At 36.9% G+C, this 13,116-nt stretch overlaps 1 protein-coding gene across 6 annotated transcripts in view; it reads left to right on the top strand.

Annotated features, from left to right (window-relative positions):
• CSMD3 (CUB and Sushi multiple domains 3) overlaps positions 1-13,116 on the top strand; it is a 1,548,521-nt gene that overhangs the window by 1,470,487 nt on the left and 64,918 nt on the right. For all 6 annotated transcript variants that reach the window (XM_075582415.1, XM_075582410.1, XM_075582412.1 and 3 more), the window contains 3 exons: positions 1,859-2,035; positions 4,014-4,193; positions 10,014-10,187. In XM_075582415.1, the coding sequence (XP_075438530.1) occupies positions 1,859-2,035; positions 4,014-4,193; positions 10,014-10,187 (531 nt within the window). The remainder of the gene's footprint in view (positions 1-1,858; positions 2,036-4,013; positions 4,194-10,013; positions 10,188-13,116) is intronic.

A 13,116-nucleotide genomic window follows, 5' to 3' on the forward strand; every position in this document is an offset into this window, starting at 1 on the left:
TCTCTATGCTATCCTCAAGGTCATTAATAAATAAGTTCAAAAGAAGAGGTCCCAGAACAGATCCTTAAGGAACTCCATTCACAACTTTTATCAAAGCCTGAAAAAGTTCAATTCACGACAACTCTCTATTGTCTATCCTTCAACCAGTTTTTATCCAGGTGCAAATGTTTTTACTGAGTACAATTTGCTTTATTTTGTACACTGACCTCTCGTGTGGAACTGTATCAAAAGCCTTTGCAAAATCTAAATAGACCACATAAACTGCATTAACCATTAGCCTGGTCTAAATTTCTACTGAACTCCTCAAAGAAACTAATAAGGTTAATTTTGCACAACCTACTGTATGCTTCATACAGTAAATCCATGCTGACTTACTAATAATTTTGTTTTTCATTAGGTATTCCTGAATATTATCTCGTATTAAACCTTCAAGTAGCATTCCCCACTATTGATATTAGTTTTACAGGTCTGTAATTCCCCAGTTGTGATCTAGCTTCCACTTTAAATATACTGTAGGCACCATGTTTCATTTACGCCAATCGTGTGGTACTGGGCCTGTATAAATGGAGTTCTTGAATATTAAATGTAATAGTTTCGCTATTACTAAATGTAGCTTCTTAAGAATTCTTTGATGTATGCTATCTACATAAACCTCCTTAAGCTCTAACTGTCTCTGTGGGGTAGCACATGGCTTTGGTACTATTTCTGAAAATACTACCTTCTAGGTTCTTTTCTGAAGCTTGCGGCCTAGATCTCTGACATTTTTTTTAAATAACAATCCATCTTTATCTAACTTTGTCATTGGTGCCAACGTATACCAAGACCGCCGAGTCAGTCCCAGCCCCTCACAACAATCTGTCTACCCGATTCGCAATGTCAGAACTCAAGCACCCAGGAGACATAAAACTATATGGTTTATGTGGTCATGGCAACAGATTGCTTTCTCTACCCTCCTAATAAAGAAGTCCCCTACCATCACAAACTTTCTTGTTCTCTGAGTATCCTGTGTACCCTCTGTGCTGGAGGAAATTTTCTCCTGTCTGCAAGTGGAATTTGTCTCCCCAGCCTTGCCCTTCCTGCCCAGATGCCCCCCAAATCTTCACTCAATCTGGCAAAACTACTGGGGTTGGTCCACTCAGAACTGACTTGCCTCTTCCCCCTGCTTCCCTTTCTAATGGTTACCCAGCTTCCTGCCTCTTCCTGGTTCTCAGTTACACCTCCACCTTCTGTCCCACTTGTACTAATCAGGGCCAGCTCAGTGAGAAATAAACTCCTTTCAAGATTGTCAATGCCCCTTAATGCTGCAAATTGACTCTTCAGATCAGTAATCTAACACTCCATAGCGACCACCTTTTCTTCCTACAGCGATATCCTCCCTGGAAGAGCTACTCAAAGTGCTCAAACATACTGTATGTGGCATGATGTAAATTGAGTTGCAATCTCAATCCTGCTCATTGTTGTACTGTTGAGTATTAGGTACTAATTTATTGTAGTTCTATATACCTTGTTTAACACCTTTCTTGTTTCAACTCCTTCTGGTTCCAACTCCAGACTTAATCAAACCGTACTTTAATCTAACAGCAATTCACTCACGCAGCTCAGTACTCATAGCAATAGTGCTCTGTAGCTCGTTTTAAAGAACTGTGTTGCTGAATTATGCAAAAGAATACAGCATGACTAAAAATAAGTATTTTCTGATTAAGAGCTAGCATAACTTTAATTATTTAAGTGTATACCAATCTAAATATAGAACTTCCTATTCTGTTTACATTTTTGGATATATTTAACTGTTACAACATTTTGATGGACAGTCGTACAATATGTTTAGTATTGTATTGTATTTTATTGTATTTTATAGCTGTACAATGTGGGAACCCAGGAACAACTGCAAATGGAAGAGTATTTCGTATGGACGGAACAACATTCACTAGCTCAGTAATATATTCTTGCCTAGATGGATACATACTTTCTGGATCTAACATTAGACAATGTACTGTCAATGGTACATGGTCTGGGACATTACCCAACTGTACAAGTAAGTTACTACTGCATTTGCTTGCCGCATATTATTCTAGTTCTTTGGTTGCCTGTTTTGGATTAATGTAGATATTGTTCCTTTAAAAATAAGTATAATGCAGATATTGAATAAACAAATCCTTCCATGTTTAAAATGTGTTAAAGTGAATATGAATAGGCCTATAAAATATTAATAGTAACAAGAAGTAGAATTGTACTGTAATTGTAGTCAAACAACGAATTGTGTGTGTGTGTGTCACGTGCAAACTTGTTTATTTATAGTTCATCTGGACACTAGTTTGTTTGTCAATTTCTTGTGAGAAGGGACAGCTAAACATTAACATGAATAAATGCCTGTATTAGAGCACCTGTCATATACTTTGGTTCAATATTAGATTTCTTCCTTTGATATTTAGACATACAGTATTATTCAGATGACATATTTCACAATGTAACATCACAGATTATAGTATTCACATAATTTCATCATTTTATTTTTTGAAAATGATTGAAAAATACATTCTAAATTGAATAGCCACATGCAAAAAAAATAGGTGGAGCTAATGAGCTATTGCACGTGCTGACGGGCGCCACCTGGTGCAATAACGCCTGCTTCAATATTTGAAGATGATGGCTAAGATGTAAGGGAGGTGGGACGGGGCATCTTCATTGAGAACTTTGCATGTTAGAGCCAAGAATTTAAATTGGATTCTAGAGCAGGTGGAAAGCCAGTGTAGGGATTCGCATACAGGTGCAGCAGAAGTTGTGTAGTGAGCGAGGTAGATGAGCCTGGCAGCAGCATATTGGATGATTGAAGTTGGAATAGGTAGACAAGGGGAATGACAACTACGAGAAGGTTGCATTAGTCAAAGTGGAACAGGGTGAGTGAGTGAATTGAGATTTTAGTTGCATAATGAGCGAGAAAAGGGTGAATCCTAGAGATATTTTGGAGGTGGAGATGGTAGAATTGTGCGAGGGACCTAATGTGAGGAGAGATCAGAGTCAAAAATGAATGCTAAGCAGCAGGCTTTAAGTGTTAATGAGATTGTGGTGTTATTTAAAGTTTGGGTGTAGGGGTGGCAGAGGAAGTGGGAAAGAGTATTAGTTCTGTTTTGGATATGTTAAGCTTCAGGTAAAAGTAGGACATTGCAGAGAGATGGTTGTTGACACAGGGCAGGAGAGAGGGGGAGAATCAGGACAGGAAAGGTACATTTGGGTGTTATGTTGGAGCTATATACTGTAATAAAATATATTTTTAATAATAATAATAATTAATAGGGCACACATTAACAATACAATGTAAAGTGTTACAGACACATATCCACTAATAAAACATATGTTTGCAGAGAACATCTGGGTATTTTCAATTTTTAATTGCTTGAATATCTGTGCTGTGCATTATAGTCCCCAAGCATTGTAGTAGTTAAAAACACAGCAACAATGTGTATGCTTATTAGTACCACATTTAACAATCAACAATGTACTGTAGCTTCTTGCTCTATTGTATTAACTATATTGTGTATTCAGTATAATCTAATTTAGATTTCTAGACATTTTATCTTTACACACACATACAGCGTTATTCATAATTATTTACTGTTTATAATTGTATTTTCTTGATTCCCATTTCATTTTGTTAATTTTTAAATAAACGGATCAGCAAATAAATATATATAATACTGGAAAGTCAATCCTTTACTTAAACCAAGACATACTTTCTGATGCAAGGAAAATATGTTTGTGCCAACTACAAGGACCTTAAGTACTGTAAACAAGAAGTGATCCTTTTGATATCAGATGTGGCAATGGAAACATCTTTATGGGAAGGTGTTATATCTTATTTATTAGCAGAACACTTCAATAGAGTGTGGTATTGATGAAACTACGAATACACATATTTTTTGAACATTAATAGTTAATATGTACGTTTTTAAAGATTTCAATTATTTATTCAATTTTTAATTTGCTTTCTGCTTTTCAACTTTTATTCCATTCAGTTATCAGCTGTGGGGATCCAGGTGTTCCAGCTAACGGCATTAGATATGGAGAAGACTACATTGTTGGGCAGAATGTTACTTATGTATGTCAACCTGGATACACGATGGAACCTATAAGCTCAGTTACTCGCATGTGTACAAGTAATGGTACATGGACCGGAACAATCCCGTTTTGTAAAGGTATTCATTAATCTCTATGTTATTTTGGTGTTTTCATTTTTTTTAAAGTATTTAGAAAGCGGAAAGATTGAAAATGTTTTATTCATATTTTTAATTGTCACGGGCGACCAGGACTTTTAAAACTGTTATACCTTTCTGGGATCATTCATTAGGCAAAACAAGATAATGGAATAACATGAGGTTTATTCGGCTAAACACGCATACACACAAATTAAATACAAAATACAGACTAAATACACACTTACAAGGGAACCGAGGGGTGAAAACTAGTCTCAAATAGGTGCAGAGCGCCTGCTTCAGCAAAGGCTTACTCTGTCCGCTCCACGTCACTAGACTAAGCCTGGAATAAGTAGCATTATTCCTCAGAATTTGTCCTCAGCTAGGTTAGGCTTCCCTGGCAACTCAATCCCAAGATTGCTTGTAAGTCTGGAAGACTGAGAGAGAGAGAGAGAGAGAGAGAGAGAGAGAGAGAGAGAGAGAGAGAGAGAGAGAGAGAGAGAGAGAGAGAGAGCGAGAGAGAGAGCTCTCTGATTGATCAGTCCCTTACATAGACCTCAGTATTCTATGTCTAACATGGAAAAGGGACTAGCGTGGGAAATCAGAGTGTGGGAACTTTTCCCAAAAGCCAATCAGAACGGGAGCTCATCTGGTTGCTGATGTCAGAGGAGGGGGCATGCCAAGCTGGCTTGAAAACCAGGTGGATGGAAAATATGAATTAGCCAATGGGAAACGCGTTTACAAGCAGCATTTTCCCCCAACTAACCCATTGCCGACTCCACCAGGTCTGGCAGTAACAATGGGGCTCCAGTGGGGTGCCCCCTGTGCTCTGGAACTGGCACTTATCCTTTCACTGCTCACCAAATGGATCTCTCACCTCTGGACATCCTTCCTCCTTTGCTGACTGCATAGACATTTATACATAAAGTATAAAACATTAGAAAACATACTTTAATAAAGTACAGAACTTGGGGAACCTTATACCTATGAAGGAAATGGTTCTGGGATACCTGGGCTCGAAAACTAGGATTCTGAAAGACACTGGAGAGCCCTGGTGTAATTCACCTAGCATACCTGCAAATCAAGCCTGAATGTCGGGGAAAGTTACTGTAACTTTGTCCCCCAAACTCCTGCAAACAAAAGGAGTACATTTTGACTCAAATATCCCACCTAAACCTTACACTCCCGAAGTTTCATGTCGCTAGGGCACCGGGAGCATAAAATACCTCAAAAAGGTAACTTTTTTTTACTCTGCTTTAACATTGGACTGGAGATACAACATGGTCCATAGAACATGGTTGCAGAGCACATATTTCCCATAGACTTACATTGGACTTCCATAGCCCACCCCGTCCTTACGTACAGACGAGTACCCGCAAAGTATACACTATTTCTGGTTAACATAACAGTACTAGCGTCTACCCCGGTCAGCAACACTTAATAGACTTTTTAACCCTAGTTGCTCCCTAATTTCCACCCTTAATCTCCTGCTCCCAAAGTCTCTGTGCTACAGCTATTTCCTAAAAGGGTCCGTAACTATACCTGGCATCCCTAGCTTACAATCCTACAGGGGACCATAAAATGGGAACAGAAATATAAGGAAATACATCAAGGCGCACAACTAGACCCAAGAGCTGACACTTCCGCCTTTGACATACGGTAGCCAGCCGGACGTGACCTTTATTAATGAAGACCGGCTACCCCCTACCATCACAGTAGTGATCAGCATTTTATGCAGCAACTGATTATTATGATTATTATTATTATTATTATTATTATTATTTATCTATAAAGCACCAACATACGTGTTATAATTGGTGAACAGTGCAATATAAATTACATAAGCAGAATGACAAACCAAATAAGGGTAAACAAGCACAATCACATACAGAAGGTAATGAGAGCCTTGCTCGTGAGCATTTACAATCTAGAGTAAATAAGGGGTAATATTTAAACAAATGGTAAAGTGAATGCTCGTTGTGGGACAGAGTGTTCCTCAGTTTAAAATATGATCCAGCCACACAGCTGAACCCATTAAAGTTTGGGGGTGAGGATGTTAGGGGGTGTTAGGGTGAAGTTTGGTCTAGCTGCACAGCTTGTCTCAATAGGGTTAGTGGGAGGGAGAGGGTGTGTGTATGTTAGGGATATGCCATAAATGCTGACCAATTTATAGGCTCTGGTCAAGAAAATTGTATTTAAAATAAATTGTACTGATTTTTATAGGCGACCCTTCATTGAAGTGTGTTAGATCACCAATGAAAAAATAGACTAACTCCAAATGAATTAGACACACACAAACTCAATGAGATCTTATTCCGATGTAGCCCAACTTACATTCCCCTTTGCCAAAGAAAAAAATAATAATTTTTGCGCAGTTCTGAGGAAGGGGTCAATCACATGCACTTTACAGTTATGTTCCTGCAGCTGCTTTTTATGTGCCCTGGAATTGCTGCGTTCTGTTTCCTCCAGCAATCCCCAGCTGCAGGAAACATAAGAGGGGCTTCATGTGTATGCTTGACCCTATTGTTTAACCTTTAATGTGTCCTGGAATTCCAGGGGTCCTTTTTACATACGTACCAAGTACATCATCATATTCATGCTAGTTTATGAGTTGGAAGAGACCAACAGAAATGGAAATAAAGCCCCCTACACTTCCTTAAATATCAATTGGGATGACCTGACCATGTGATCTCTAATGAAAAGATTACATGGCAGCAAATACCGGACATCTAGTGGCACACCAGTGCCACTGGGCATCCGGCACCGTGAAGATTACGTTTTACGTTTACGTTTAAGGTTATTTCAAACCTTACTATTATTGTTTATTATTATGCTACTGTAGAAGTGAATATCCAACACCTTTTATACTTTAAAATATTTACAGTAAGCTCTAAAAACAGAAAGCATTGAAACAAAATCTATTTTCTGTTGAAGGAAAGTGAAATTGTTAAATATAAGGTAGTGATGCTACGCCAGGTTTATTAATAAAAAATGGCGGTATTTCATACCTTCTAATATTACCCATTAAATAGTGATTGCAATGGAAGCAGTACAAATGCATATATTACTTACAGTGTCTCCATTGTTTTTTAATTGACAGAATAGGAAAGTGTTGCACTGCAATTACTGTCAAATTTTCAATAAGCTCTATGGTATTAAGCCATGTTCTGTAAAAAACAAGAATAATCAACACTCGTATTTTACATTTGATATTGTACTTTTTATGGCTTTCAGAATTATGTAAAATATTGATGAAGGCAGAATAATGTAAAAAAATGTATAATTCTACTATAGGATTAATATAATACAAGGGTTTTTTTTTATAATTCCTACATGGCCCAATATCCCTTCTTTTCATCACAGTCAAAGCATGTTGCTCAGATGTTACATTTGACATTTTCCTCTCCTTCTCCATTCATGCTCTGGATACATTTTATTGCTTTTTTCTCTGCAAAATTTCTAACATCTGTCCCTTTCTCTTTTCTATACTGCTAATACACTATTGGAAACTACTACTGCGTATCCCTCCTTAGAACACTGTGCCACTACTGTGTATTCAAAATGCTACTGTTGAAACTTTTTACTTTCTTTCAGAACAATGTTTTCTCTTTCCTTACTTACTATAAGTCCCTCTCCTGGCTTCCCATGACGTCCCATAACTATATATCACCTACCTGTACTAAGTTTCCTTCATTGTCAAGGCTCTACACTGCTCTGCCCCTACTTATAGCTCAGCATTGATTTTATACTATGCAGATGTAGCAGATATTATTGCATCGATTTAATGCAAGGTGTAAATGCTACTGTGATTTATTGCAATAAATATTGCAGTTCAATTGCAAACAATCGTAACTTATGTGCCATATCTTTAGTGCACAAGATATTTTCAGTGTTATTTCTTGTGTTAACCAGCTTTTACAGGGGTAATAACACCTGCTACAGTACATCAGTACCTCTAGTCATCTCCTGTGTCCTCATTTACCTAAAATAATTTCCCCTCACTGCCCTTTACCTTCGGAACTCTACTACACTCACTAGGGCCCAGATTTGCAAAGTTCTGTTTAGTCACATAATGTAAGGCTAACCTAACATTATGTTATATTAAGCTTAGCTGTGTATCTTCAAAGGCCCTCAACACAACATTAATTCATGTTTTTTCCTGTAATATCGTAGCATTATCTATAACGGCCATTTGTGATACAGTAAGTACATGCAAATGATGTTTAAAGGAGGCATTACAATAACAGCACATATCCACAAAAGTGTTTTAAGTTTACTGTGGGGAGTTAACGTAATGTAACTTGGTGTTATCCATATCCTGAAATAGGGCTTTTAGAGTTTCTAGCTAAGTGTAACGCCACAGTTACAGTAGGCATGAGATAACTAACACATAATTATTTCCAGCATCATTTCCCTCTAAGTTCTTTCTCAACTTGTGTTAAACACCTGATTCAAGGTTCTGATCACAGTAATGCCAAAGCATACTTAACATCACTTGACTGACCCATGCCTTGAGCCAGTCTGCTTCCCTGAGTCATAAAACAATGCATTTTCTTGGTAGGATAAACCGGTCACACCTGTATTAATAAATCCCAGGTGGGTGGTGGTAACCTCTGTAGAAAGAAGGAGGTAAGATCACTTCCCCCCTTATTAAATACCTATCTCACCCCCAACCCTGACTTCATAGTTCCTTAGAGAATGGTCTCTTTGGCCTTAAGTTATATCACCCCTCCACCTACATGTCCAGGGCATTCTTTTTTGGCTAATAACACAACATTCTGATACAATAATGTGACAGTAATCCTATGCTAATGGGGTATAGAACAGCCACTGGTTTGGGATATAATTATCTTTGTGGATATACAGTATACACAGCCCCTGTAAGCTCAAAACTCAAACCTACCACACCATATATATTTGTGTCAAATTGAGTGTTATTGGGATTGTGATCTCATGCATGTAACATAAAACAAAAAGCCCCAGTACTGCATCCAATATTACAAATTATAAAGTTAAATGCATATCTGTTTTCTTTTCATAAGTGAGGGTCATTTAGTAGTTACAATAAATTCCTTGTCCAAAGCATTTTTTTAGCTTGCAAACCACACCAAGGTATCCCCTCATTTGTAAGTCCTAACACTGCTGCACCCACAGAAGCTCTCTATTCCTAACCTCACTAATGGAGGGAGAACTGTCTTAATAAACTGGTTATTCAAAGGAGCATAACAAGCCCTGCCATTTAAAAGTGGAATGAGTGAGCTTAAAAGCAGGGAGAAAGGATCACAAATTTCCAAACAATTGTTTAATAATTGAAAATTACAAACACATACAACCCCCACAAGCTCATAACCCAAATCCATGGAGCACTAGGGCTTTTGGCTTTGTGGCTACAGTATGCATTAAACTCAAGGAAAATTACTTCCACTGAACTTACTCATTTTCCTAATGTCTCTACAGTTTTCTCAATATACAGTACCATTTAGATTGTAAGCTCTCTGGTGCATGGAATCCTTTTCCAATTATGTGCTTAATGGTTAATGCACATATTGTATTAGGTTTGCCTATATTCTAATGGTGATTTTCCAAAGTGCTGACTATGTTGCTTTTGCTACATACAGAAAAAGATGTCTACATATAAAATAATTGTTTTACATTAAGCAATTTGGATATTTAGTCAGTCTCTCTCTAAAGCCAAAACTGCTCACAGAATGCAAAGAATTACCTTTCAATACTATTAAAATTAGGTTGTTCAAGTAACTATGGTAAAAACTCGTGGAAAAATGTCAACAAATGTATATAATCATTTTTGATGTATTTTTGCAGCTGTTACCTGCTCAACTCCACCCCAGGTATCTAATGGAAGGTTGGAAGGAACAAATTTTGATTGGGGATTTAGCATCAGTTATGTCTGCTCCCCGGGTTATGAACTATCTTTTCCTGCAGTGTTGACGTGTGTTGGAAATGGAACATGGAGTGGAGAAGTACCACAGTGCTTACGTGAGTTCATTTTTTTATATGTAAAAAATTCCGTTTCTTAATTTCCTTATTTTTAAAGATTTACTTTTTTCTTTTTTTTTGTTACTTCTTGATATATTAATACTAGACAAATTCAGCTTCTGATAGCAAGAAACAAAGAAGTCCAGAGCAACATCCAATGTGACAAAAATACACAGTGAAATACCTATTTATCTCTTGATAAAAGGGTAATTTAGTTAACCCTTTGGCCAAAGCGTATAAGCCTGCGAGCCACCTTCAAGGCATGACCATAATATTGCAGGTCATGCCTTGAAGGTGGCTCGCAGGCTTATACGCTTTGACCAAAGGGTTAACTAAATTACCCTTTTTTAAAGTGATATATAGGTATTTCACTGTGTATTTTTGTCACATAGGATGTTGCTCTGGGCTTCTTTGTTTCTTGTTTTATACAATTAGCAACGTCCAGTAGCACTCCTTTTGACACATATATAAGTCAATGGACAAGTTGCATGCTTCATAGAGTACTGTAAGTATAGGTAACAGCTGCTATCACCAAAGCGAAAGCAAAGAAACAGCACTCAAATTTCATGATGAAATTATTATTATATATTATTATATATTATATTATTTATATAAATATATATATATTTTTGTGGTAATTTTGGGGGGTTTCTGAGAGCTTGCCTGGTATCTGTGTGCTTATGATAGCATGTACATTTTTATGCCATAAAGAAGCTAAAAATGTGACATAGAGGAAAATTAAAGGTTGATTTCTTAAACTAGTATTGAGTGGCTTTATCATAAAGTTTGAGTCTAATATTCAATTTATCCTAAGAGCAAAGTAGCAGTTGTAATGTGCAATGTGTGTGTTCAATTGTTGTCTGTGTATACACTATGTATCATTACCTATGGAGATTTCTCCCCAAAAGAAAATCTATTGGCATAAGATATCGAAACGTAGAAATGACTGAGCATACCCCTAATTAAATCAAATGTCTTATTCTTCATGTATTTTTAAAGAACATATTAAAATGATATCACAAGTAGGAATGGACGGAACTTTCAAAATCACAAACTTTCCATTGAAAATCTTTTTCACAGTGTAAAATCCGTTGACGGATTGTACCACTTTCAATCTACAGGGATTAATTTGAAATTGGATAAAATGAGGGTGGATTTTTAAGAATCCGATTTGCAGAGTCAACAATCCATTGCTGGATCGTAAAATATCCACATGTCGATTAATCCGCAGAGAGGGAGGAAGAGAGATCCCCTTCCAACAGATTTAAGATGTGTGTATGGATTTTTAACTAGCCGACCATGGATTAATAATTGGCCATGTGGATTGTCATTAAAAAAAAAAGTAAAATGACCCTTTTGAATCTAGCTTAATTTGTCTCATATATTTAGCAATTAATGATGAAACAGATAAGAAAACCACTGTATCAGAAATATATGACTATCTCATTGCCAATTATGAATACTTCAGGGATTCAGCTGACTCTAGTAAATTGAAGATGTCAGTGCGCTTTACTTTGTCAATTAATGATTGCTTCATTTGCATCCCCCCAATATGGATGTCAGAGGAGGTTTTTGGGTATTGGACCCATCCTTTGCGAATATGTTTGATCATGGCAACTTCAAAAGGATAGGAGAAGAAACGGGACCAACAGAGTGAATCATACTTCCAAATCTCACAAAGGTACACCATCTGAAAATCATCGTGAACAGCAGCCCCAACCTGATTATACCTTGACAGGTCCATCTGCTAACCTGGTCCTACCTCACTACTATCTACAGCAGTCGAACCTTGATTTTACCTCTAATGCTCAGTATGGATATCTATCTGACTATGATCTTGCCGAATATCGTCTGCATCAGCAAGGTTGGCAATAATTCTAACCAAGGTAAATATATTAAAAAATATTTTATTAACTTTTGTGCCCGTTGACATGAATAGCCCGTAATACTGATCATTGACTGATATGATAAAAATCCTGTGCCCCCCAGTTTGCGAACCCTTGGTGTATAGTACCTGTATACTTTAAGCATCCTGTTTGTTTTTTTCAGAATCAATAGCATTCTAAATCAACATCAACAGCACACAGCCATCAGATGATGAGGATGATGGCGTGAGATGTCGAAAAAAGAATATATTGCTGTCCTTTTTATTACTTTTCTATGCTTTTATATACTTTTTCTAAATATTCTAATTTACGCTTGTTTTGGCACAGCGCTTAATAGTCCACTGTATCTGATAGATACACAGGACTCCAGAGGAGTTCATCAGAGATGAGAGGCAGCTATTCCCTATAAAGGATATCCTTTAATGCGCAAACCTACTTATCTCCTGTAAGTAGGATTTCAATTTTTGCTGGCGTGAGGAGTGGATTCTTTTGTGGTAATTGCACGTAATTTTTTAAAGTTTATTAAATATATCTTTTCTATCTTATTTTGTCGACTATTTCCTACCTCTGAGGATTTCACCATTCCCTAACCATTAGGTTCATATTGCTCTTCCTATACAGTATTACATTATGTTTGTTATGTTTTCTTCTTTTCATATGCTGAGTCCTTTCCGGAACCCTTCATCAGAAGTGGAGTAATTTGGACAATCACTTAAGGACATTGTTCATGGTTGTATGTGTTACATTAATGTTTAGATAATTTTCATTATTCACCTTGTTTTCAAATTTGTTATACAAGCACCCATTGAATTTGCACTCAAAGCATTATTCACGTTAGGCGCCGCACAATACTGTTTTTTCATTACTTCACATCTGACCAGGGCGGTCATATTCACTGATTTGCAGCCACATGAACACAGTATAACATTTACTGTAAGTTTAAGTGTTTTTCGTGCACTTATTTGTCACATATATTATTTTGTGAATAGCACAGCACATATTTTGTTCAATATTTCGACGTTATGCTTACTATTTTATTTGTA

This window comes from Ascaphus truei, chromosome 2 (assembly GCF_040206685.1).
Source record: "Ascaphus truei isolate aAscTru1 chromosome 2, aAscTru1.hap1, whole genome shotgun sequence".
NCBI classification, from domain to species: Eukaryota; Metazoa; Chordata; class Amphibia; order Anura; family Ascaphidae; genus Ascaphus; species Ascaphus truei.